Raw genomic sequence first — 25,300 nt, forward strand, 5'->3', positions numbered from 1 at the left:
AATGGACATCATAGTCCTCTCATGAAGGCTTCATTGGTCAGTGTGTGTAATTACTATGTAGACACACACTGTTAATGGATTTAATGTGCAGTACAGTATGTTTATTCTGCGCAGATAAGAGACACACACGCACATTGTTAACCTTTGCGGTAAAATATGAATAAGTAAGTGATGTTCAGGTGAAACTCTATTTAAAATGTTTTTGGGTCATTAAGTTTTGTGATTTCCATGATGATTGATAAGTAGTTTGTTTATAAGCACAACTGGGACATTGTGTTAGAAATATTTAGTATTTAGCTTGCCCACCAACTTTATTATGTCTGTCTCTCTGAAATAAATTATTATTTATAATATATGAATCGATTGCTATATTGTTCTGTATATTGCTCAATTATGTAAATAGTAGTAGTAGTAATAATAATAAGTAATATAGTAAATAATGTAAAAACCAGTTTGTTTCTGTTTCTGATCTATAAATGGGACTTGAAGAAAAGTGGGAAATTGCAATTATTCTCAAGGAATACAATCTCAAGCGTCATTAGTTCACTAAACCTTCAGAGCAGTATAATTTGATAGTGGTTTGAATCGCTAACCCTTAAAAAAGTCTGTCTATTCATAAAAAACTGAATAAGGTTACACTTAATTTTAAGGTGTCTTTGTTACTCAGTACTTAAATGTATAATTAAACTTTAACAGTTATTAACAACATGTACTTTCTATTAGGGCTAGACGATGAATCAAATAGTAATCGAAACCGAAATTCTGAACCTTAACCGACGTAATTTTCCCATGTCGGTTATTTCGGGTATTACACTTTCACTTGCGTCTTCACTAAACTTTATTAATTGTATTTGTTTTAAGGCTTGCCATTTTGGACATTCAAGCAATTTTAGACCATCGGATGTGTATCATTATAGTGAGCTACTGCACTGATGCATTGTGGCACATGAACACTCATACAGACAGTAGTTGCCCATCACGTGAAGATCGCGCGTATCACTAAAGTGGTTTAGAATCTCAAAAGTTATAGCATATATTTTTCTGCTTTTGAAGTAACTACTTACAACCCACAGCTTCACAATCAATAGAGAGACGGCATGACTAATTCACACATGCAATCGCTCTCATTAATGCATTCAAATAAATGTACTGGTACTGTGCTTATTTATCTGTATCTGATTTACAATGAGCAGAAAGCTGTAAGAAATGTTACGAACCAAAATAACTGCTGAAAGTGAGCACTCTTTCAGTAGGAAAAAAATATCCCACCTTTAATCGTCAAGCATTTACAGTACAGACCTTGTCAGCGAACTATGCCCAAACAAATAAAAAACAAAATAATCGTTCATTAATCGTAATAGAGGTAAAATTTCAGGTCATATCGTCCAGCTCTACTTACTATAAGGTCAGGATTAGGGCTTGGTTTAGGGTTAGTTGTATGTAATTATGCATAATTTACTGTTATTACTATAGTTATTACATGTAACAAGCACACTGCAAAAGAAGATGTTACCCTGAATAACTGCAACAATAACTGTATATAGTTTAGCTCTATGGAGGTAAAATTGCTTGTTTTTGTCATAACTGTTCAACTGGCCCCAGATGGAGAACAATACTTGGCTAGTAGTTGTAGATAAACAAATTGAATCTACTGTGTATGATTGCTGTTAGAAGGATACTCTAAATAAACGTACTCCATAATGCATTTTCATCTGGCTGACCTGAATTGACACCACCTTCATTTGTCAGTGACATACTGGTGTTGGAAGAGGCTGTGATTCCTGTCTGCCCTAGAGATTAGCAATGCTTAAGAGTTAAACCCTCCTTTGTCAAGGAGATTCAGAGATTTAGGTCAAAAACCCTGAAGGGGTCTGTCAGGAAAATGCTTTCATCCAAAATGCTACTGCTCATCAAGAGTGTTTTGCAAATCCTGATTGCTTCTCTCTTAGCTTCTAAAGATCAAAAGGTCTCCAAAAAAGAATACAATTTATTTTAAAAATTCATTCTGAAGAATATTCTTAAAATTCTTAAAGGCGGTAACATTATCCAGGAGCACTGCTACAAAATACTGCATTACTTCAATGCATTTGTCAAATGCTTTCATGCAAAGCAACTTACTTTGCATTCAGAACTGAACCCATGACTTTGGCCTTGCTAGTGCCTCTATACCTTAGCTTTGTTTTTGTTTTGTTTTTTATTGGTATCGGTTGATATCGGCTATTTAGCACCTTGTGGCAGTTGTTGTCTTGATATTTTCACATTGTGTCTACATTGTGTCAATTTAAAGTGACTTAAGCTCAAAACATAATTGAGAATACACACACATACATACTGTATATATAATATATATAATTGATATGGTGTAAAAATTAAATATTGGTCATTTATCTGTCGTTTTATTCTTTATCTTCCTGAATTTTATTATTCATGCATCCCTAATATGTATCTGTTAATATGTAATTTATGCTAACACAGAAGTGTGAAATACAGACAAAGATTAAATGGATGGAAGGGAGATTAAAAGAGAAAGAGTGAAAGAAAATAAAGAGTAAAGACATGGCGGTCTGCTGTATCTTCCAGAGACAGAGGCACTTTACACATAACTGTGATAAAGGCTCCTTGACAGTCTTTTAATCTGTGCTCAAATATGTTGTTTTGCAAAGCTTTATTTTTGCCTAGACTAAGTAATTATGTTGTTCATCAACAACAGATGTCTCCGTTGCAGACGACACGGCCCTGGGTTGAATTTGCATCATCTTCCATAACTGGCACAGGGCATTCATATGTTGAAGCAGGATTAGTCGGCAGTTGGTTTCGGCACCCGTAACTTTCTGCATCGGTGAATTTAATTTCTTCCAGTACTTCCTTAAACTGCCTGTGCCTCTCCATTAAGAGTTTCTCTTATTTCCTAATGACAGCTGTGTTCCTTCTCTCCCTTCGTGTTTTTAATCAATAGCTTCATTCTCACAGAGAACTGAAAAAATCAATATTGGATTTGGAGCAAACAGTTTCTGAAATGATGGGCCGTGTAATGTTTCATGCTTGTTTTTTGTGAGCCGCCCATGTCTGAGACTCTGAAAATACATTCATCTTCAGTGCTAATAGTGGGAGAGGGAGTGAAGGACATACTCCACCTTTTGTTTTGGAGGGGAGAAGTCATGGCTTTTGCCGAGCATTAAGGAAATGATTAATTTGTTGTTCGTGTGGACCATAGTTCACCTCTCTACCCCAGAGCGGTAATAGGATCGTATACTTACTCTCCTTCTGTCTCTCTGTTTCCCTCTCTGCAATTAAAATGGAAATTTGGCAATGGGCCTCGGTGGCAGGACGGTCCTTTTTTATACCCAGGAACTGGCTAATGAATCTGTCTGTGGAGCTCCACATAACCAACACAATGAGCTCCCCTAAGACCTTGTGCTGTGCACTACTGGCGGCCTGGAGCATGCTGGGAGGGATGTTGGAGGCCGAATGTGACTGAAGTGGAGAGGCAAACTCCCTACAGTTATATATGTTTTTCAAGCAGTAATTCAAGTGCGGTCACACTCTCTCTTTTTTGTTCTCTCTCTGGATACGTTCACACAGCTGCAGAATACTGCTGTCAGTTCTGGTTTAGAGTGTTGTTTAGAGTTCACATAGAGTTTGGTTATGCACAACATGACAGCTTTGTTCTATAGAAGCGATGTGTTGCTTTTTTCCCGCCATTGCATTATGCTGCGCTTTAGCTGTTAGACATGGTATATGCAGTAAATTATTAAGGGCTTCCTTAAAAGAGATGGTTCGCCCAAAATTACATTTCTGTCATCTTTTTTCACCCTTGTCATTGCAAACCTGTATGACTTTCTTTTCTCTGTGGAACACGACACCTTAGTTGAAAGTTCTAACAATTTTTGTCCTTACAATTAGCTGATCAATTCAAGTAACCTAATGAGTAGTTAATTTTAGAAATATATTCTCATTTTTCTATAACTAAAGTGACTATTTTTCAATTGAAATTTTCAGGATAAAACTACATTTCAGGACAGTCAGTTTCTTTTTCATTGTGAGACTATTTTTGGTAAATCCTCTCAGTTTGTGAACTTGCTGTGCATTGTTACTCTGTATATCAGAGCCAAAACTTGGTTGCAGTTATTTTTAATGTTTGGCCATGAAACAAATCTGATTCAAAGTTTACTAACTCCATACTTCCTTTGAAACAGAATTAACAGAGTTTCTAGTAACTCTTTGCTGGAGAAACAAAAAATTGAGGCTGATTTTGAGTTCAGCAAAACAAACAACTCTATCTATTGCAAGGTAAATACAATTTCATTCTGCACTTTTTTTTTCCACTAAAAAAACATTTAGTATTATTTATAAGCTGTTTTCTTCATGAGGGCTGGAATTTTGTCCTTACCACATAAAAAAATCAGGTTTTACTATCCTTGTGGGGACATTTGGTCACATAGTTTTTTTGCAGGCAACATTAAAGGGTTAGTTCACCCAAAAATGAAATTTATGTCATTAATTACTCACCCTCATGTTGTACCAAACCCGTAAGACCTTCGTTTGTCCTTAGAACACAAATTAAGATATTTTTGATGAAATCCGAGGGTATCTGATCTACAGCAATGACAATGCATCTTTTGAGGTCCAGAAGGGTATTAAAAGACATCGATAAAATGGTCGACGTGACTACAGGGTTCAACCTTAATGTTATGAAGTGACGAATACTTTTTGTGCACAAAAACAAAACTTTTTCAACAATATCTAGTGATGGGCGATTTCAAAACACTGTTTTGTGAAGCTTCAAAGCTTTTTAAATCTTTTCGATTCACTGCCAAAGTCACGTGAACCACTGAAATTTCAAAAGACTTATGACGTAACGATGCCTCGTTTACTGAAATTACGCAACTTTGGCACTCCGAACTACTGAATCAAAACAAAAGATTCATAAAGCTTCAAAGCTTCACGAAGCAGCGTTTTATAATCGCCCATCACTAGATATTGTTGAATAAAGTCTTATTTTGTTTTGTTTTTGCACACAAATAGTATTCTCGTCACTTCATAACATTAAGGTTGAACCCCTGTAGTCACGTTGACTGTTTTATCGATGTCTTTTAATACCCTTCTGGACCTCAAAAGATGCATTGTCATTGCTGCTTATGTGTGGATCACATACCCTCGGATTTCATCAAAAAATATCTTAATTTGTGTTCCGAGGACAAACGAAAGTCTTACGGGTTTGGGACAACATGAGGGTGAGTAATTAATGACAGAAATTTAATTTTTGGTTGAACTAACCCTTTAATATTGCCATTATTTTATTTCATTTTTATGGGGGAACAGTGTGTGAGAGTTAGGCCAAGAGTTTTTACATTTGTTTGTAAGTTCATTAAATTGCTTCTAAAAATAAAAGTATTTGCAGGATTAGCCAGAGTTAGTGAAGTTAGTGGTTAAAAGTTAAAATATTCAGTGCTTACTGCATCTTGTATAAAAAAAGCCAACAAAATAAATATTCTAGTTTTTCTTGGTGTTTTCTGCAGAATGGATGTTTGAGCAATAATTTAAACAAGCTTTTTTTTTTTTTTTTTTGCATAGTAAACTGCAAAATGCGGCAGATTTTATGTGTGACGCCACATGTATCTGATTCATGAAGCAGATTTCAGCTCTGAATTACTGACAGAAATTACCATGCATGAAGAAAAAAAAAAAAAGCATTCAGGACTAAAGCCAAAGAAGCCCACCTATCACGCCGCCCACGGTCATCAAGATGAATGGGAATACCAACAGAGAGCTTTCTCCGAGTATTATAGATCTGTGACCCATTTTTAAGTGGCGACCCACCGGTTGAAAAGCACTGATTTAGACCACTCAGTGCAAAAAAAGCACAGCCACAAGGCAACTAGAAGCACAACAGCTAGCCTGACTGCAGCTTGCAGGCTGAAAATGAAAGACACTCGCCGAGAGTGTTTCTGACACGCTTCGGATAACCTGCCAGCCACCCCGCATCCCTCTATTTTATTTAATCTCTTTCTCTCCCTTCTCTCTCACGCTCACTGTCTCTCCCCATCTTTCTCTCTCAGGATCTCTTTCTCACACTCTCTCCATCTCTCTCTCGACCAGCAGATGGCCTGTTTGCCTTTTTGTCTCCCTCTCAACTCCAATCATTTCCAGCATTTTTGCTCTCTGTCAGGCCAACTCAGCACAAACAGGCACACACACACTCACGCTAATGTGTTTCCCAAGGTACTGACAGGTGTATGAGTAAGTGTGCCTGGCGCCCTAAGGCAAACATGACGGGCCGGTGTGGAGTCTGCTTAGTTTTATAACATTACTGATGCACAGACAGAAACATAACACAGACCTGAACCCAGGAGCCGTTAAACTTTCAGTCAATTCAATCTAAGCATGATGGATCTGTACAATACATTATTTAAACGTTTGTATCTGGTTGTGGCATATCTGAAAAGTTTAATGGGGAATGACACTCTTTACCATAAACGCTGCCTCAAATACTGTCTGAATAAAGATATATACTGTGTGTGTATAGTAATTATATATCTGTGTTCTAAAGATTTAGGTTTAAAAAATTAGGTTCTTTTTAATTATAAATACTAATCAATATATGATTTTGTCAGACATCTAAATGGTTGCTGAATGCACATTCTCGCTTCTCAAGCCTAAGAAATGTGGCATAAAATAACTTGAAGTTTTCATTTGTTAACATTAGTTAACTAGATTAGTTAACTTTAACTAGCATGAACAATACTTCTACAGCAGTTATGAATAATGTTAATCTCAACTTATACTAATACATTTTTAAGATCAAAAGTTGCATTTGTTAACATTATTTAATGCACTGTGAACTAACATGAACACAAACATTTTTATTAAGTAACATTAACAGTGGCAAATGAGACCTTATTGGAAAGTGTTACCATATTTTTTTTTTATTACATCTGTTTTTTTTTTTGTTTTTTTTATTTTATTGTACAAGTTTACTTCAAACATAAATGCAAAAGCATAATTTATTAATATTGCAAGGATGTTATTCACATGTCCTACCGCATGTAGTAGTGGCAAGCCTGGGTCTTATTTGCTCCATTATATATTCTATGGTGGTTTTATTCATGAGCTCCCCATGCTGAAGAAAATTTAAAGTAACTTAAATCTCCTGAGCATTTGCTTGTAAAAAGTAATTTATCTATATGAGACAAACATGTTCTCCTGTTTCTGAAAATGTGTTCAGTATGTAGATGAGGAGTGTGTAGAGATGTTTCTAAAGGGCAGAAAGACTCTAACATTTGTGACCAGTCACGGAAAGTAGGGACACAAGTCGGTTTTGGGGCATTTTGAGTTATTCACATATTCTGAAAGTGCAGTCTCCAAGCTTTCCAACGATGTGTGACACATGGAAATCTGATAATATTTGGAGAAGTTGTGGCCATTTGAAGGTAGGCAATCAAGAAAGCTCAAGAGGGAGAAAAACCCCTTTAAAGTTTGTGCAGTTCTCACCTGTTCTCACCTGCTGGGAGTGACAATAGGGCTCATTTACATCTCATTTAGATAAGCCATACCCCCTGTAAAGCTGCATGGACCGCATACTATAAATAATAAAGGTTAATGTGCATTGTAAATGTCAGTAATTTATTTTTTTTTACTTTTATAAAAATGATTTAGAGGCTGAAATATGTGACTTTTTTGTCAAAACTCTATTTGAACTTGTGCATTGTAGATAACATGTTGCAAGACACTCCTTTAAAATCTGCCCATCATTTTTTATGTTATTATTTTAATGTTTATGTAAAGAAAAAGTACATATTGATGCTAATTTTATTTTTTATTTGCTGGTTTTCCACATAAAACTTGGTGAATTTACTTTTTGAACAGGATTCTGTGATAACCGTGATCATTTTGGTCACTAATCATGAAATGTTCTCACCTGAGAAGCCTGTTAAAGAAGAATAGGCAATCCAGGAAATAACTGGACTAACAGAGGCCAGAGATCGCTAACTATGGCTATTCAAAACACTTTTCAAGACAATAAATACACGATTGAGGCGATGAATGCATGTATTGACTGAATTTGCGTCTGAATAGCGCTGGCTCCGTGGGCGTGGTCGCATTAGCGGATAATGAGCTGAATCACGGACTTCTGACATGGCTCTCTTTTCATACAGATTACATAAACACAGAAGGTTTGTTTTCGATTTGACTTACACATTTTAAAACTTGACATTTCAACGTTTTTTCAGACATAAGTATAATTTTTTTATGATTAGTATTCACTAAGTTACCGTTCATTTTCTGAGAACTATCAGATTGGACTTCGTTCAGAGGGAGATGAGAGATCACGCATCATGTTAGTTTTCTTTATTTTTCAAAAAGCACAACATTTTGTTTTTACTCTGAGTGTACACAAATAAAAGAAGACATTCTATAGTTTCAATTGATATATATTACTTATGTCTCTATGACAAAATATGATGGAGTATTTTAAGTCTGTTTTGCTGCAATGTGAAAAAAAACCTGCAAAACGCGCCGGCGCGTTACCCGACTCCAGAGAGGTAATGTCTTATTATGCCGCTTTCATCGTCGCTCAGATCGTCTTCAGAATCAGTGAGCGCTTGTTCATAAGCATCCGGCTTGTCGAAGAAGTACTTCAAAACATTTTCGGTGTAACGGCCACGGTTCTTCATTGAATTTTGATATCAGCTAGAGCCGGCCAGAGCGCTGCATAATAAGTAGCCACGCTTCCCAGTATGGAAATACACACAGACAATGACACGCCCCTACTGCGTGCTAGAATCTCCGAAAAACAAGCCGATTTCGACCTCAAAATGTACGCTTTTAAATATACCAATACTGCTATCTCAAACACGGAAAGGCTTCTTCATGATCTCAACTAACAGATTCTGCAAAAAAACGAAAATCACCAATTTTGAAAAAAAAATGCTTCTTTCTCATTTTGCTCGAGAGTTGTGCTGCCGACTTGTGTCCCTGGATTCCGTGACGGGTCACATTTATGCAGAAAAACACTGAGTCTAGAAAGTCCTATGTGGAAAGGGCATCAGTCCACTCTATCTCTACTGATAAAGCAGTAAGAAGTGTATGGGACACCAAATGCCCCTCAGGTAATTTCAGGATTCAGCCCACCAGTGAACCCATCTGAAGGTGAATGCTCACTGAATTACTGATTAATTGTACAATACTGTTCCAAAGTTTGGGGGAAAGAAATTGACTCTCAAGTCAGTGACTAAAGACATTTATAATATCAATAATATTAAGCAGCACAACTGTTTTCAACATGAAATGTTTCACCGATTGGCATATCAGAATGATTGAAGGATCGTTCACACCAACAATCATAACAGTAAAGATAACAATGACGATAACTATATTAGCATCAACACACAATATTGGTCTGTATATTCTCATCTGCCACTTCACCTCAAACTCTCTGACGTCAGTTGAATTCTGATTAGCTGTCAATGTTTTTAGTAGCTGGAAAAAATAGTTGAAATTGAAATTGATAATATTTCACTTTCACTGAAAGTGATTTAATATTGTCGCTCTGCTGTCAGTATCGTCATAGTTGTGGTGTGGACCTCTTTATTTTCATAGAATTACAATGATTACTAAAACTTTATAGTTACAGTTATCAATATAGTTATTGTCCTTGGTGTGAAATTCAGCTTTGCCATTACAGGAATAAATCTTTCTGACCCCAAACCTTTGTACAGTCTAGTATATGTTTCATAGATTTAATATTTGGGTCTTATACTATGTCAATAAAGCACAGAGTAGTCATGTTGTTTTTACTAAATAAACTTTAATCATGACATTTCAAATTTCGAATGCTCATTCATGAAACACAAGCAGAACAGAATCATTCATAAATCCATTATTATGTAAATTGCTGCATTGCACTGAATTGAACAATTTAAAGGATCAGTTCACTTCAGAATTAAAATTTCCTAATAATTTTTCTCACCCCCATGTCATCCAAGATGTCCATGTCTTTCTTTCTTCTGTCGAAAAGAAATTAAGGTTTTTGAGGAGAACATTCCAGGATTTTTCTCCATATAGTGGACTTCACTGGAGTACAATGGGTTGAAGGTCCAAATTACAGTTTCAATGCAGCTTCAAAGGGCTCTACATGATCACAGCCGAGGAATAAGGGTCTTGTCCAGCAAAACTATCAGTCATATATAATAGGGATGTCCCGATCAGGTTTTTTTGCCCTCGAGTCCGAGTCCGAGTCATTTGATTTTGAGTATCTGCCGATACCGAGTCCCGATCCGATACTTCTATAATACATCAAAAAAAGAATAAAGAAGAGCGAAAAAAAAAACAGATCCAGGACGTTCCTTATTTTTTATTTAATTACAAACAGAGCACTTCTGTGAGGTAGCTTGAACAATCAAGTAATAAATAACATAAATTGTTCACTTCACTTCACTTTAGTGCAACAGTAAATATAAAAAAGGCTAATATAAAAACAAATATATTTGGTTTGATTTGGGTATGCTGCAGTCTGTGTAATAACTAAAATAATGTTTATATATATCATATTTTCTGGCTAGTTTACTTTAGTTTTTTATAATACACCATACTTTAACCCAAACTGAATAATAAAAAACAAGTTTAAATGGGTAAATCTTCTATTATTATTTTTGATTCTTAATTTTCTTTTCTGTCATAGTCAAATTCTTGTTAAAACATATTAGACATGCGTATTGTGTGCATTTTGAACACTTTTTGTGTGAAATTATATTTATTTTGTCCATCAAAAGTGTGCTTTCACTTTAATTACGCGCAGCGTGTGTCTCAATCAGCTCCCTAGTTAGGTAGTCAGGGCACTGATCAGGGTATCAGCCACATTCACTTTCATTATATACTGATTCACGACCTAGGGAGCTAGGGAGCTGATTGAGACACAGGGATAGACTCGGTGCCGAGACGATCGCGGCACTGCTGCTTACGCGACGCTCCTGCCTGACGCTTTACGAGCTGCTCCTGCTGCCTGTGTGAATGCATCCGTTGGTTGACATGCACGCTGAAAAAAATATGCGCTACTTACGCGCCGCTTACGCTTGCAGTGTGAAACAGGCCTAACTCTGTGCCACCGCATCACTATAGATGTGTTAAAAATAATGAGAATATATATACATATATATCCGAGTCCTGATCGGGAGGTAACGTCCGATTCCGATCGAGTCTGAAACCACATGATCGGGCCCGATTTCCGATCACGTGATCGGATCTGGACATCCCTAATATATAAATTTTTATTTTTTTACATCACTCTGCGATGTGCCACGCATTACGTAATCATGTTGGAAAGGTCACGCATTACGTAGGCAGAAGTTCCGACCGAGTGTCTACAAAGCGAACGCCCTTAATAAAAAAAGGTAAAACAACAATGTCGAATGATTTTGAGGTTGAAGGAGAAAATGAGATGGAGTTTTTCGCCCTACCACGATACATCCGCCTTCGTTACGTGTGACCTTTCCAACGTGATTACATAATGCTTGGAGCATCGCAGAGCAGTGCAAGACGAGCATTTGTGGTTAAAAAGTATAGAATTATTATTTAATTTTATATTTTTTTTAAGAAATGACCAATTGTTTCACTAGACAAGACCCTTATTCCACGACAGGGATCGTGTAGAGCCCTTTGGAGCTGCATTGAAACTGCAATTTGGACCTTCAACCCGTTGTACCCTAGTGAAGTCCACTATATGGAGAAAAGTCCTGGAATGCCCTAAATCTGGCCCTAAGACACTGCCATTAGTCTACTGAAAAGCTGAGATATTAAGGCCAGGCCTCTTTTAAGTTAAGTGAGAATTTCACCATTAAATCACCATCACTGTGTGGAAGAAATGCAGCAAACTTTGTTAGAGTCTTCATGACTTCCTCAGAGGTAGAGGAAAGGGCTGAGAGCTTCAGAGTAAATAGTGTTAACTACAGTGCAGTCTGAGGCCAACCTTACAAATTCTGTTCTTTAAATTGCCTTTTTCTTACTGCTTGTCTAATTGCTTGTCATTTAGCAGGCAGTTACATGTCATTTAACAGGAGTTTATTATCCATAACAACTTACAGTACACTAATTACAGAGTCTCACTAGTACAGCAAAGGGTTAAGTGCCTCGCTCAAAGGCACAGTGTTCATAGAACCGGATGTTGGGATCAATGGTGTAATTTCAGTAACTCTCCATTACATCACAGGGGTTCTACAGGCTTTAAATTTTCATTTAAGTTTTTAGAAGACACATTTATAGTAAAGTGCCTCACTAAAAGTGCTGTTATTGTGTTCATGATGAATACATGGATATGATTATGTCTTTGCCAGTAGATATGCGGCTAATAATTCAGTAGAATAGCTTATGAATGACAAGGCATATTGCATTTTTTTCAATTGGCTTCGGAAATAATTTTCTTCATTGTATTTGATGATTGTACCACATGCTATAATATTTCTCCATCATCATACACTGCAAAAATATTTGTTTTGAAGATAAACATTTTTAAAAAAAATCACACCTCTGACTCTGACTTTAACTTAACTGAAAACATGTGCTGTATGTGATGGCTTTTTCATGTAATAAATAAATAAATAAATTGCGATGCCATAATTTGTAATACCTGTTTGAAATAATATCAGGTGTTAAAACTATAGCAAATTGTAGACTGTGTCAGGAATGTAATTTTAAATGGATAGTTTAATTTCAGCCAACTTTCAGAGGATGTGTGCTAGAAGTAGACTGTAGACTCATGACCAATTTGTACGTATTTTACTCGGTGCCTAATTCGTATGAATTTGTGACCTCACTCGTACGAATTTGTTCGATTTGGGTGATGGGTAAGTTTAGGGGCGGGGTTAGGGGTAGGTCATTCATACGAATTCATATGAATTGGGCAACTTGTAAAATACGTACTATTTAGCGAAAATCATATGAATTCATACGAGTGAGGTCGTACAAATTCTTACAAATTAGCCACCTCATCAAATACGTACAAATTGCCATGAGATCTGGTTGGCGATGCAGTTGCCCCAACTGAATCTGGTATAAATAACGTTAAAATAGATTCCCTTTCAGAGTCTGCTCTCTATATTGCCAGAATGCTTTTTCAGCACTGCTGATCATGCTTTAAATCCCATACGGTATATACATCCCAATTCTTGAAGGGTAGACATCTGTGTTGGTTGACAGAGAAAATATGGCAAAGACACTTGAAACATACTGAACTGAACAGTTTTGGATTTGGCTCTATTTGTTTAGCACTCTCTTTCTCCCTATTTACTTTCATTTATTAAATGTATATTTATTCATCGGGCAGTCACTTTTTCCAAAGCATCTTATGTGCAAGGTGTATTTTTTTTACATTGTTATTCCCTTGCAATTGAACCCATGATCTTGCCATTGCTAGCGCCATGCCCTTACAGTTGCGCTACAGGATCTTTCCTCGCCTTTCAGTGTTTATTACCTCTTCATCACTTCATTTGATGAAGCCTTCACACTTTATCCCTCCATGATTCACAGACCTGATGGCCACTCAACAGACGTACCCACTGTTTTAAAGCCTGTCTTTGAGAACGAAGCAGGGACTGATGGCACGGTATAAGTTCTGGCTATAACATACGACTGATGTGGGTGCATAATGTTTGAAGGCAGCACATTCAGAATTCAGGACGCACCACCTACCTCAAAATCCCATAGAGCAGTCAGAGCCCCTTAGGGCTGTTCAGCCACTCTTGAGTGGGAAGATGGAGATTGAAATGCACAAAGTTTGCTAAAAAGCAAAGCTCAACCACATAAGGCACATAATGCCTCAGGTGAAGGATGCTAACACAAATGCAACTTTTTAACAAGCCTTTTGTTTTTCTAAATGTCAAATATCCCAATATCAAAACATAAAATTAGAGCACCGTTGATCCAAAGGAAGTCTTTAGTGAATATATTATTAAAAATTCCTTTGGTAGTAAAAGTGTGTCGACTCTGTTTTGATATTTTCATAATATTTTTTACCTGTATCAGTTGTTTTTGTATTTGAGTGCTTTTCAGCATTTGTAAATGTCAAATATTGAAATTACTTTCCACCGGTCGTGAAATGTCCTATACTATAAATGTCGCATATGAACATCCATCCATATCTTTTAGTAGTTATTTCTCTAAAGGAGCAGCCACTGTGGGATCTCAGCAGGCCCATACGAGGTATACCGCTGCCCGGGACCTAAAGTCCTCCCTTGAAGGAGCCTTGTGCCCCTTTCCTGATTTATATGCTGTATTACTTAGCTTGATTAATTTGGATCACCTCACCACCCGCTCTGAACAGTCAATCTCTCCATTCACACCCTGGATCAATCTGTCATGAAGAGTCAATCACTTCACTGTTAATGCCCTTCTTCTTGAAGGTGTCATTTTAATAAAATAGCTATTAACGAGGATTAAAATTAAATGTACAAATATCCTGCCCAGCTCTGGTGGATGAACAGGCTGCTTCAGCAAGTGGGGGATGGATAAATCTGAGCTAATGAAGGCTTTTAAAGAGATTAATGCTTCACCCAAGAGAAGCCAAGTCCTGCTTGGATGCACACTGTCTCTCTATCTCTCCCAGTCACTGCGTCTTTCTTCCCCTTTCCTAGTGTTTTGGGCCAGTGCAACAGGTGCGAATGTGACTATAGTTCCACAGCCACCTCAAAATAGAATTTAACTGTAAATTTACATTTAAAAAGTATGAATGTTGTTTAGGGATGCACCAATGTATTGACCAATAAACTTTATCGGCCTATAAAAGCAATTATTTTTGCTATCGGTCATAGGCAATTGTTTATAAGCAGCCGTTGATCAGGCCCGAGTGTATTCTGTCAATCAAAAGAGGGTGGAAAAATGTCAGGCTGCAACTCGGTATACTGTGTGTAAAAAATGTCTCTTCTTTTGAATTTAGGGTTGTCGAAGTTAAGCGACTAACGCATTAAAAGTTTAAAAATAGCGATGTTAAATCAGGGTCTATTTGATCTTATGAATCATCCATAGTTCAAACCAGGGTTGCCAGATCCACATTTTTCCTACACCAAACATTTTAAAGTGGTCATGAACTGTGTTGTTTTATTGTTTTATAATGTTTTCTGGGGTGCACGTATAATGTTAGTATGCTTTTTACATCAAAAATTATCATAATTTATAAATAAAAGACATTTTTCCTACCCTGATTTTAGCCTTCTGGTTTGAACGCTCTGTTTTAAGGGGCTTGTCTGCTGTGAGACTTCAGTGTAAACACCCACTGCTGTGATCAACGTCTTTCCATTTGAAATAGTTAAGTATTACTCTCTCTTTTAGCACGTTTTTACTATTACAGCTCTCAAGGTTAACTAATCGTGAAAAGTGCTGCATAACATTTAGATCTATGGCATTGTATTTAGATTGTGGCATGAAAGGTTGCAGAGATGAACATTGTAGCCGATCACAGACATGTTGAGTGCATGAAAGCAGTGATCTCGACATTGCAACTCAATTTCTATACACTAACAAATGCAAACGTGATATAATGAAGAGATTTGTTGAATAAAACGGGAGTCCCTGATAAACTCGCGCTGTTTGATTGATAGCTTCAGCACGCGCTGCTCCAACAATTGCAAAGGGAGCTTTCTTTGATCGCTTTCTTTATATAATTTAATCACCGTTAAATAACAGATTATGTTCATCCTACTAAGACAAACAACGCAAGTTGACGTTTAGTCACTGGTTTGATTTACTGACACACAGACAAAGATCATCTGACTGTACATGAATCATTAATATCAGATCAGGCAATGTAATTAACACAATTACTTACATGTTGCATTACTGTCGAGTCCAGGCACTGCACAATATTTTGTAATCCTCAACGGCATGTTTATTGCTTGGTAGCTCTGTCTGGTTTACCACCACATAGGCCTATGTTACTTAGGCTACCTATTCTATTGCATGTCATGTGTGAATTGGTGGGCAGTGCTAAACAGGCAGTGATGAAGTAGGCATTGATCATCTTCTGCAGAGGCGGTGCTTGCTGCCCTTTGACGTCATAGATCCCCACTTTGAAAAACCTGTCATTTGCTGGGTCTGGTGTCAATTAAAGCTTTTATTGGACTAAAAAGGAAGTTTTCAGATCTGAAACTTGCAGGATATTCTTATAGTATGATGACCTCTTATACGTCAAAAGCTCAAGGAAAATTTGATTTCTCAGTTCATCACCCCTTTAACAGATTTGTAGCATGCCTCCCATCCAACAATCGTAAAGAGCTTTGTGCTTTGTTATTTCTGATAAGACATTGTGTCCATTTTATCATGAAATTCAGACAATAAAATGTGACGTGGCGGAGCGCCTCATGTTCAAGCAGCAACGTATAGCGCCAGTCATTTCTTAATTTTTAATACAAGTTATAGGGTTCCCTGTACAGTTTACATCATTAGTTGGGAGATATTGTTTTCCTTAAGAAAAATAAACTATTGGTATCAGCAGATATCATTCTAAATAATCGGCTATCGGTATTGGCTGAAAAATTTAGTATCCGTGCATCTCTAATGTTGTTGCATTAAATGACAAATATAAAACCAAGTGGCTTTTATTTTAAAAAAGCAAACGTTTTTTTCAAAAAGAAGACTAGGTTGGTAAAATTATAAAATACATTTAATCAAATGTCAGTCAAATGTTAGTTGTTGTCATAGTTAATGTGATGAACCACCTGTGTGAACTTGAAAACTTCATACTAAACGTAACTTTATAACCCATACATAAAAGTAATTGCAAAGATGACTCAAAAGTGTTCTGAAATCTTTTGTATGCTCTATTTGTTGGTCACTTGTTTTGATATTGTTTCTAATGTAATGACATTTGTAAATTTTTAGTTGTGTCCTACTCTGTGTTCTATCCAGTTTCCAGTGAAAAGCAGTTCATAATGTTTAACTGCAACAAGGCATTACAAGATTTGAGCCAATCTGGAGGAATTTAATGTTCAATGTGGAACAAGTGAGATTTCACAATGGGCGACCACTCAACAACACAGAAACAGAAACCACTTAAAATATCAAAATATCCAGTTGCTTGACATTTGTTGAAGTCGTTGAACAAAAAGTCAGATTAACATGGAAGAGGTGCCTCGTTTTGCTTGTCTTGATATTTTTATTTTATTTTTTATAGACAAAACTATATGATATATCAGCATTCATTCACTCTAAAATCCTATTTGCATATGCTCAAGTATGGAAATATGGAGTGTATAATTCATTGTTATATTACTATCATTATGCTTCCTGGAATGTATTTGTGTATGTGGTCCAATACTTTAGATAGCTGCCAAAGTAAACTCTTTGTAGTTTCAACCATTTGCATAAATGACATTACAGTATGTGTTAATTAGGTGACATAATGTTTATACATTGTCAAACACTTTTTTCTCCATAAGAAGGAACATATTGCTGAGTGCAAAGTTAATGGCCATTGTATTTCAACATCTGTTCCCAAGGCGAGCTCAGTGGCGGGTTCATTTGGAAACTGATGTATGAAGGATTGAGGATTAAATGGAACCTATTTCCTCCAAGTTGATGAATTCATCATCTCTAAAACCTAACAAAAACATAGGTAGCACAACCTATAATTAGTCTGTACGCTTCAGCACTTAAACCTATTAGCCACATCTTTCAGAGGAAAAGGAGAAAGGGGACAAGAGAATTTGTGCTTAGTCAAATGATATAATGTAAAAAAGAAGTTAAAAAGAAAAGAAAGGAAATGAAAAAGAAAAGATACACTGCTCTGCAGAACTTTTGTAATTGTCCGCTACTTCTATGTCCATCCACACAGTAAACATTGATTTAGAGATCAAAGGTTAAAAGCTTTGGCTGGCAACTACTGAACTGAAACATCTCTATCACTGAATACCTCAGACAAGATGTAAGTAAACAGTGTATACTCCTCTTTGACCCCTGCGGTCATTGTACACCTCCCTATAGTCAGACAGTCTGAGGCCACAGCGCAGGCTGTGCAGTCAGAGGCGTTCAATACAACAGCTCACCCTCAACCATGACCTTCAGACCCATTAGAACAATAGTCGTAAAGCTCTCACAGTATACTTCCTTTTATCTTCAATTCATTTACTTAAACGGTCCAAAATCAACATTTTGCTGCTTGTGCTGATGGTGAGTGATTTCAGATTACTTACACCATGATTACACCATGAAAGTGTATTTTGCATTATAGTTATGTCATTGTCACAATTGGATTAATATAGTTTTCCCCCTTGAATAATGGAAACTTCTCAAAAAAAGAAAACATTGCACATTGACATTGCTGTGGTTCAGATACCCTCGGATTACATCAAAAATATCTTAATTTGTGTTCTGAAGATGAACAAAGGTCTTACAGGTTTGGGACGACATGAGGGCGAGTATTTAATGACAGAAATTTCATTTTTGGGTGAACTAACCCTTTAAAGCTGGCAGATTTTATGTCCTTGCTAAAGCTAATATTTACTTACTAGAAAGCTGCAATGGTCTGCATAGGAAAAACATCCAGAATTAATTTTATTTGGGAGACTGGCATAGAAAATAGTTTTGTTTTGTTTTTTTTGTTTTTTACTACACGTTTACATTAAACTCTTTAGTTTCAAATACGCTGTAGGGTGGTGTTAAATATAACATTTTGAACCCATAATAGAGAAATAACATACAACTTAAACATAAAGTATCCTGTCCTGTGTTTAATTTCCTGTCATTCAAACACACTTTTAATGTGTGTAACGGAGCTTCTATAATAATCAAACACCCAGCAGTAGGCCAACTGTATGCATTAATTTTTAAAGCTCTGCCCATTTTGTTTATGCACCATAAACAGCCCTTAAAATGCAAATTAAGGAGAAATCCACTTTCACCACCTGCTGGTGCTTCTCTGTGTAGTTTAGGGATTGGACTGCCCTCATTTACACTCAATCAATCATAAGCCCTTATTTAACTATTGAATTTATGTCACCTAAACGGATGATGGGATTCTGACATGGTTTTGTTGTGGGCTAAAACAGAAATGAATTAGCCCCTTTGCCATGTCGCATAATGGAGAAAAAAAAAAGACTTTAAATTGTCAAAGAATCTAGAGTGAGAATCAAATGAAATTGGACTTTAATGTTTGTATGTGAGCATTATTGGCTCAGCTTAAACAAAGTGTTCATCATCTTTGACAGGTGTGAATTTTGTGAAAGAAAACAGATTGTTTTTGGTGACAGGTGTGCTGTAATGTGTGTCAGGAAACCTATAAATTTATGGTACCTATGTATTACCCACATACTGTTTTGAATCAAAAATTATTGTTCATAGACCATCATACAGCCACCATCTAATAGTCTTGGGTATGATAGGAAATAAGAGGGACTTCTCATTATCTGGGAATACTGGTATAACAAATCGATTATCCTGAAATTTGACAGTGATGCAGCGATGCTCAGTTTATTTTTGAATGATGTGTGTGAAGATACAGTATCTTGTTATAAATATTCTGCAGTCATATTTAATAAATGATTGTTTATTAAATATGTCATCTGCCTCACCACATGCATTTTAAACAGTGTTGTGTTTGGTATGTGAGTTTTGTGTAAGGGAAGGAAGCAAAAAATAGTGCTACATCAGTTTAAGATTACATTTTGGCCACCATGTTTTGCATCAGATTATTACTGATGGCAATTTCAAAACTCAAAACTCTACTGTTTTTTCTCAGGCTGGTCCCCTAGCTATGGAGCCATGTTCTGGGAATTGTGCTGCTGTGCAAACATTGCTGATGAGTCTTCCACGGGCATCTTCTGGAGTGCCTCCCCCTGGCCAGTGCGGTGAGAATTCAAGATTCAACATACATTTAACATCTTAGCTTTGGCTGTAGATGAAGTTGCTACAAATCTTCTACATGCAACTTTAACATGTAGTTGTGTACTCATTAATAATTTAGATTTGGTGGTTTTATTTACATATTTTTCACTAGAGCAAAAATCTCTAAACAAGTATAAAAAAAAAATCACATGTGCATTAGCACGGTAATCAAACCCTGGCAGAGGAATGTGGGCGGAGTTTCAGCTTAACATGCAGTTATGTACTTGTTAATAATTTTGATTTGATAAGTTTATTTACATATTTAAATACTTATTTTTTTGTTTTGAAGCACATTTAAAAGAAAATGACATTTGCATGGGCCGGGAATCGAACCCAGGCCTAGAGCGTGGCGGGCCTACCACTGAACTTCCAATGCAGATGAATGAGGAATGTGGGCGGAGTTTCAGCTTTAAAGGAACCTTTAAAATTTATATATACACCAATCTGGCATAACATTATGACCACCTTCCTAATATTCTGTTGGTCCCACTTAGACATGTGCCAATATTCGGTAATACGATATATCACGATAATGAATATGCACGATATTGTTATCGCGGGCAATTCAAAATACCGTGAATAATTATTTATTACGAAATATTCATTTTTTTATAATGCATTTTAAAAATACTTTCCCCATTAAGAGTATAAAATGCACAAATAATAAAATGCACAGCTGTAAAAGAGATAGGCATGTAAACAAGCCCAACGTGCATGAGAAGCACATGGCGGAAGGAGTGAAGGGAGACACGCTGAATGAAAGTGCAGGTTCACTCTCATACAGCAGAGGGCGCTGATGGAACTGCAGAAATGCTGCGGTTACCCCGGAATCGCTTTAATGCTTCAAACAGCCATTCAGTTTTTTGTATTCGTAATGTTGTTCATCACAGCACCAAATACTTAATACTTAAAAACTTAATAGGCTATTTATTTTCAAACTTTGACATTTTTATATTTTAATCTGGACTACAACATGTCCTATAATGACAGAAAACGTGATTTATCAGACCAGGCCACCTTCTTCCATAGCTCACTGTTGGTGCTTTCGGCGGTGGACATGGGTCAGCATGGGCACCCTGACTGTTCTGTATATACACAGTGTATTCGGACACCTTTCTGTCAGAACCAGCATTAACTTCTTGAGCAATTTGAGCTACAGTAGCTCATCTGTTGGATCGGACACACGGGCCAGCCTTCGCTTTCCACTTGCATCAATGACCCTGTCGCCGGTTCACCACTGTTCCTTCCTTGGACTACTTTTGATAGATACTGACCACTGCAGATCAGGAACACCCCACAAGAGCTGCAGTTTTGGAGATGCTCTGACACAGTTGTCTAGCCATCACAATTTGGTCCTGGTCAAACTCGCTCAAATCCTTACGCTTGCCCATTTTTCCAGCTTCTAACACATCAGCTTTGAGGACAAAATGTTCACTTGCTGCCTAATATATCCCACCCATGAAGAGATAATCAGCGTTATTCACTTCACCTGACAGTGGTCGCAATGTTACACCTGATCTGTGTATTTTTTAGTTTAAAAAAAGTAAATAAAAGAAAAGGATAGTAATAAAATAAATCACTAATTGTAAGATGCTCTGAGCAGCCAGATGGTGTAATTATGACATTTACCAGCAGGGACTAATGAGGCGAACCAGCCAAACACTGACCCTTTAGATTCTGGCTGTGTACATCTCATATTTTTTCTTCTCCTGGCCTTTCTCCTTTTCATCCTCATTTAATCAGCCAAACACTGACCCTTTGGATTCTGGCTGTCTACATCTCATATTTGTCATTGTCATTAATTGATTTTTTTTTTAATCTGTTCTCATACCCAGTTTCTTTGTCTCTGTGGTGTGGTTGTGTTCATCATGTAACCGTGATGAATGAGCTGCTGTAAATGGTACTGCAGCAGGAAGTAGCGGTTCAGAGACATAACACTTGCAGCACTCTGCAAGCCAGCAACATCTTCTGACTGCAGTATGACACTGACACCGACACCACTGCACCTCATTGAAAGACAGAAAAAAGAAAGATAAAGAATGGGAGGGGTGGGAAAAAAGGAGAAAGAGAGGAATATAGGATTAAAGATGAGGTGAAAACAAGAGATAAAATGCATTTTGGGAGTCCAATAGTGCTGACTGATCAGAGGAATAAATCTGACAGGGATAATGTTATCCCCGAGGAAAATCAAATCCAAATACTCCAACACACTCAGTAAATGTACGCCTTTATCCCTTAAGCCAGCCCCCTTATTCCAGCACTGTAACTCATGCTCAGTCTGTGAGGGCCTAATACCTGCTCTTTGATTTAATGAACACTGGCACATGTGAATCTGTAGGCTCCTGTGCTGCTGCTTGTGATAAAGAATGAAAAGGCGTATTTGGCCTCAAGGCACATGACAGGTTTTTGGAGATGGTTTTGGTGAGATGCTGGATACCTTTGTATTTCACAGACACATATAGCAAGAGTGAATCATAAAATATGCATTTCACCTTGAATTACACTAAAATTTAGACTGATTCGGCCTGCAGCGTGTGGTAATGCCGCTCGTAGATAATGGAGGACATGTAAACAAACCTTAGATCAAAAGAGTGTTTATGTTCAATATTTTATCAGTGTTAAGGCAGAATTGTGGTTGCCTGAAGGTTTACTGATGTATTATTTTCTTAAAGAGGAAGTGTGTTATTGCTGCTGCACCACCAGCGGCACCCAACTGAATTGGGAAAAATAATAATGATTGATGAAAACAATGATTGAAAAAGTTTCTAACATTCCTATCTGTGTACCTGAAATCTGTTGCTCTGATTGGCGGTCAAAGAGGTGGCAGCACTCAAAGTTGGCCCACTGCATTCATGAACTACTCAAAGAAGATGGAAAATGGCCATAAAAACATCAGAACATCAAGATGAATAGACAACAATGGGTATGTGAGGAGGAAGGTACCTATGTACTCAAACTTGAGTTTGAACGGCAGGTGAAAAAAAAAAAAAAAAAGCATAGGCTTCAGATAGCAATTCGCTTTGGCACTGCTAGTGGTGCAAAAATTATATACTCCTCCTTTAACGTAAAAAAGAAGGGCTGTCTTGTCAGCGCAAAGTGAGGAGACCGTACAAAGAAATTATGAACATATGCAAAAAGAGAGAACCAACAAAATACAGATTATGTTGTAATCAGTGTATGCTTTTTCTTGTGAACTTTTTTTTTTTTTTTTTTTTTTGCATAGTAAAATTAAACCTATAGCTGTAGTTTACAAAATAATTTTGTCAGATAAATAACTTAACCAAGTTTTTTGTTCCGCCCTGATATGTAATATTTAAAAATATAAAATATTTGGTAACACTTTACAATAAGGTTCATTAGTTAAACATTAGTTAATGTATTAACTAACTTGAACTAACCATGAGCAATACGTTTGTTACTGTATTTACAAATCTTCGTTTAACGTTAGTTAATGAAAATACAGTTGTTCATTGTTTGTTCATGTTAGTTCACAGTGCATTAACTAATGTTAACAAGATTTAAATAATGTATTAGTAAATGTTGAAATTAACATTAACAAAGATTAATAAATGCTGTATAAGTGAGTTTAATTATTAGTTCATGTAAACTAATGTTAAATAATGAACCTTATTGTAAAGTGCTACCAAATATTTTCCTCATATTTTTATTGTGTGTGTGTGTGTGTGTGTGTGTGTGTGTGTGTGTGTGTGTGTGTGTGTGTGTGTGTACTGGCAATCCAATGCTTCTCAAGTGTGATATTTCTTAAAAGTTGCAGATGAAGGGTGAAGTAAGGAGAGATGTCAATACAGAAGGCACTTGGTGTGAATAGTTGTCTTAGTTTATTCTTTTGCTTTCATCTGAAAAGCACTGAAGGAGAGGACAGGGTAGGGTCATGATAGATCAAATCTGAACTGTGGAATGCAAAACAAAAACTCTGAAGAACAATCCATATACAAAAAGCCAGCTTGATCAAAAGTGACAGTACACACATTTATAACATTACAAAAGATTTCTATTATACATATATAATATGGTGTATAAAAATGCAGAACATTTTCTGTGATGGGTAGGGTTAGGGGATAGAATATACAGTTTGTACAGTATACAAATTATTATGTCTATGGCAAGTTCCCATACAACATGGAAACCAGAGTGTGTGTGTGATTGAGTGATTGTGTAGGTTGTCAAAATATATTCAGTTGGTCCTCAACATTCTGTCTTACCCCTTTTTTTTTCTTCTTTTTTTTTTTCCCAGTCTTGTGAACATGTCCAGCAGCAGTGTTGCATCTTGAGTTAGTCCTTTGGTGTTTCTGTTCTTCTATCCACCTTATTTTTCAATGCGCAAGTAAGGTTTTTTTTCTGTGAATATGCAAGACTGCCGCTATAAGTGCAGTAAACTGTAAAACTGTTTGCTGTACAAACCACGTGTTTATAATTAACACAATACATTAAAATAATGTTAAGAAATACCAGTTTGCTATATCAAGCAGCATATAATGAGCTATTTTGTACAGCTAAAAATAACTGGAAGCGAATGACACCGGAAGCCAGACACATTAAATTTACAAATGGCTGCGCCCACTCTTACCTGAAAAATATGGTAGATATTTTAAGTTTGCTGAACCTGCTTTTGGTTGCTTGTCTTCTCTCTCTTATTATGATTTCTGATGGCATTATGTCAGGTTTTTAGGATTCTAAATATGTGTGTTTGTGTGCATTTGTGTGTGTGTGTGTGTGTGTGTGTGTGTGTGTGTGTGTGTGTGTGTGTGTGTGTGTGTGTGTGTGCGTGTGTGCACGTGTATGTGTTTTAAAATCTGAGACACTATATAGAGAAAGGACACACTATAAAGAGTCCGATTTTTTTTTTTCCTCTTTCGTCTCCAACTCCCTCAACAAGGGCAATATCTCAGACAGCAGGTCTGCATAAAGCATCAAAGAGAATAGCCAAAAACTCCCAACACAAAGTCTACTTGTGTGGTTGATATAACAGATGGTTGCGTGGAGGTCATATTGCTTTTGAGCTGTGGAGGGATATTTCTTTTCTTCCATCATTTGCACTGTCAGTGTCTCCTTACAGGTCGCTTTGGGTCTTTCATTCACCGTTTAATGCAAACTCAATTCAAAATTACGCATTAAAATCAAAATGAAACCATATTCAGGATTTTATCCTGCAGGATTTGATTGAGTTTGCTGAAACAATACCTAAATAGCTATTTGGATGGTCAACATCATCTATACTACCATTTAAAAGTTTGGGGGAGGAGAAAGATTTTATTGTTATTATTTATTTAAAGACACTATTCAGCAAGGATGAATTAAATCGATCAAAAGTGACAGTACACACATTTATAACGTTACAAAAGATTTCTATTTCAAATAAATGCTGTTACTTTGTAACTTTCGATCAAAGAATCCTGAAAAAAGTAACATGGTT

At 36.6% G+C, this 25,300-nt stretch overlaps 1 protein-coding gene across 2 annotated transcripts in view; it reads left to right on the forward strand.

The window, feature by feature from the left end:
* atrnl1a (attractin-like 1a) overlaps positions 1-25,300 on the forward strand; it is a 264,774-nt gene that overhangs the window by 221,242 nt on the left and 18,232 nt on the right. The window contains exons 30-31 of one of the 2 annotated variants that reach the window (XM_048204632.1): positions 19,721-19,829; positions 21,702-23,124. In XM_048204632.1, coding sequence (XP_048060589.1) covers positions 19,721-19,829; positions 21,702-21,763 — 171 coding nt within the window. In that variant the 3' untranslated portion in view covers positions 21,764-23,124. Of the gene's footprint in view, positions 1-19,720; positions 19,830-21,701; positions 23,125-25,300 lie in introns of those variants that run through there. The other variant, XM_048204631.1, reaches the window with a different exon arrangement.

This window comes from Megalobrama amblycephala, linkage group LG10, assembly GCF_018812025.1.
Source record: "Megalobrama amblycephala isolate DHTTF-2021 linkage group LG10, ASM1881202v1, whole genome shotgun sequence".
NCBI lineage: Eukaryota > Metazoa > Chordata > Actinopteri > Cypriniformes > Xenocyprididae > Megalobrama > Megalobrama amblycephala.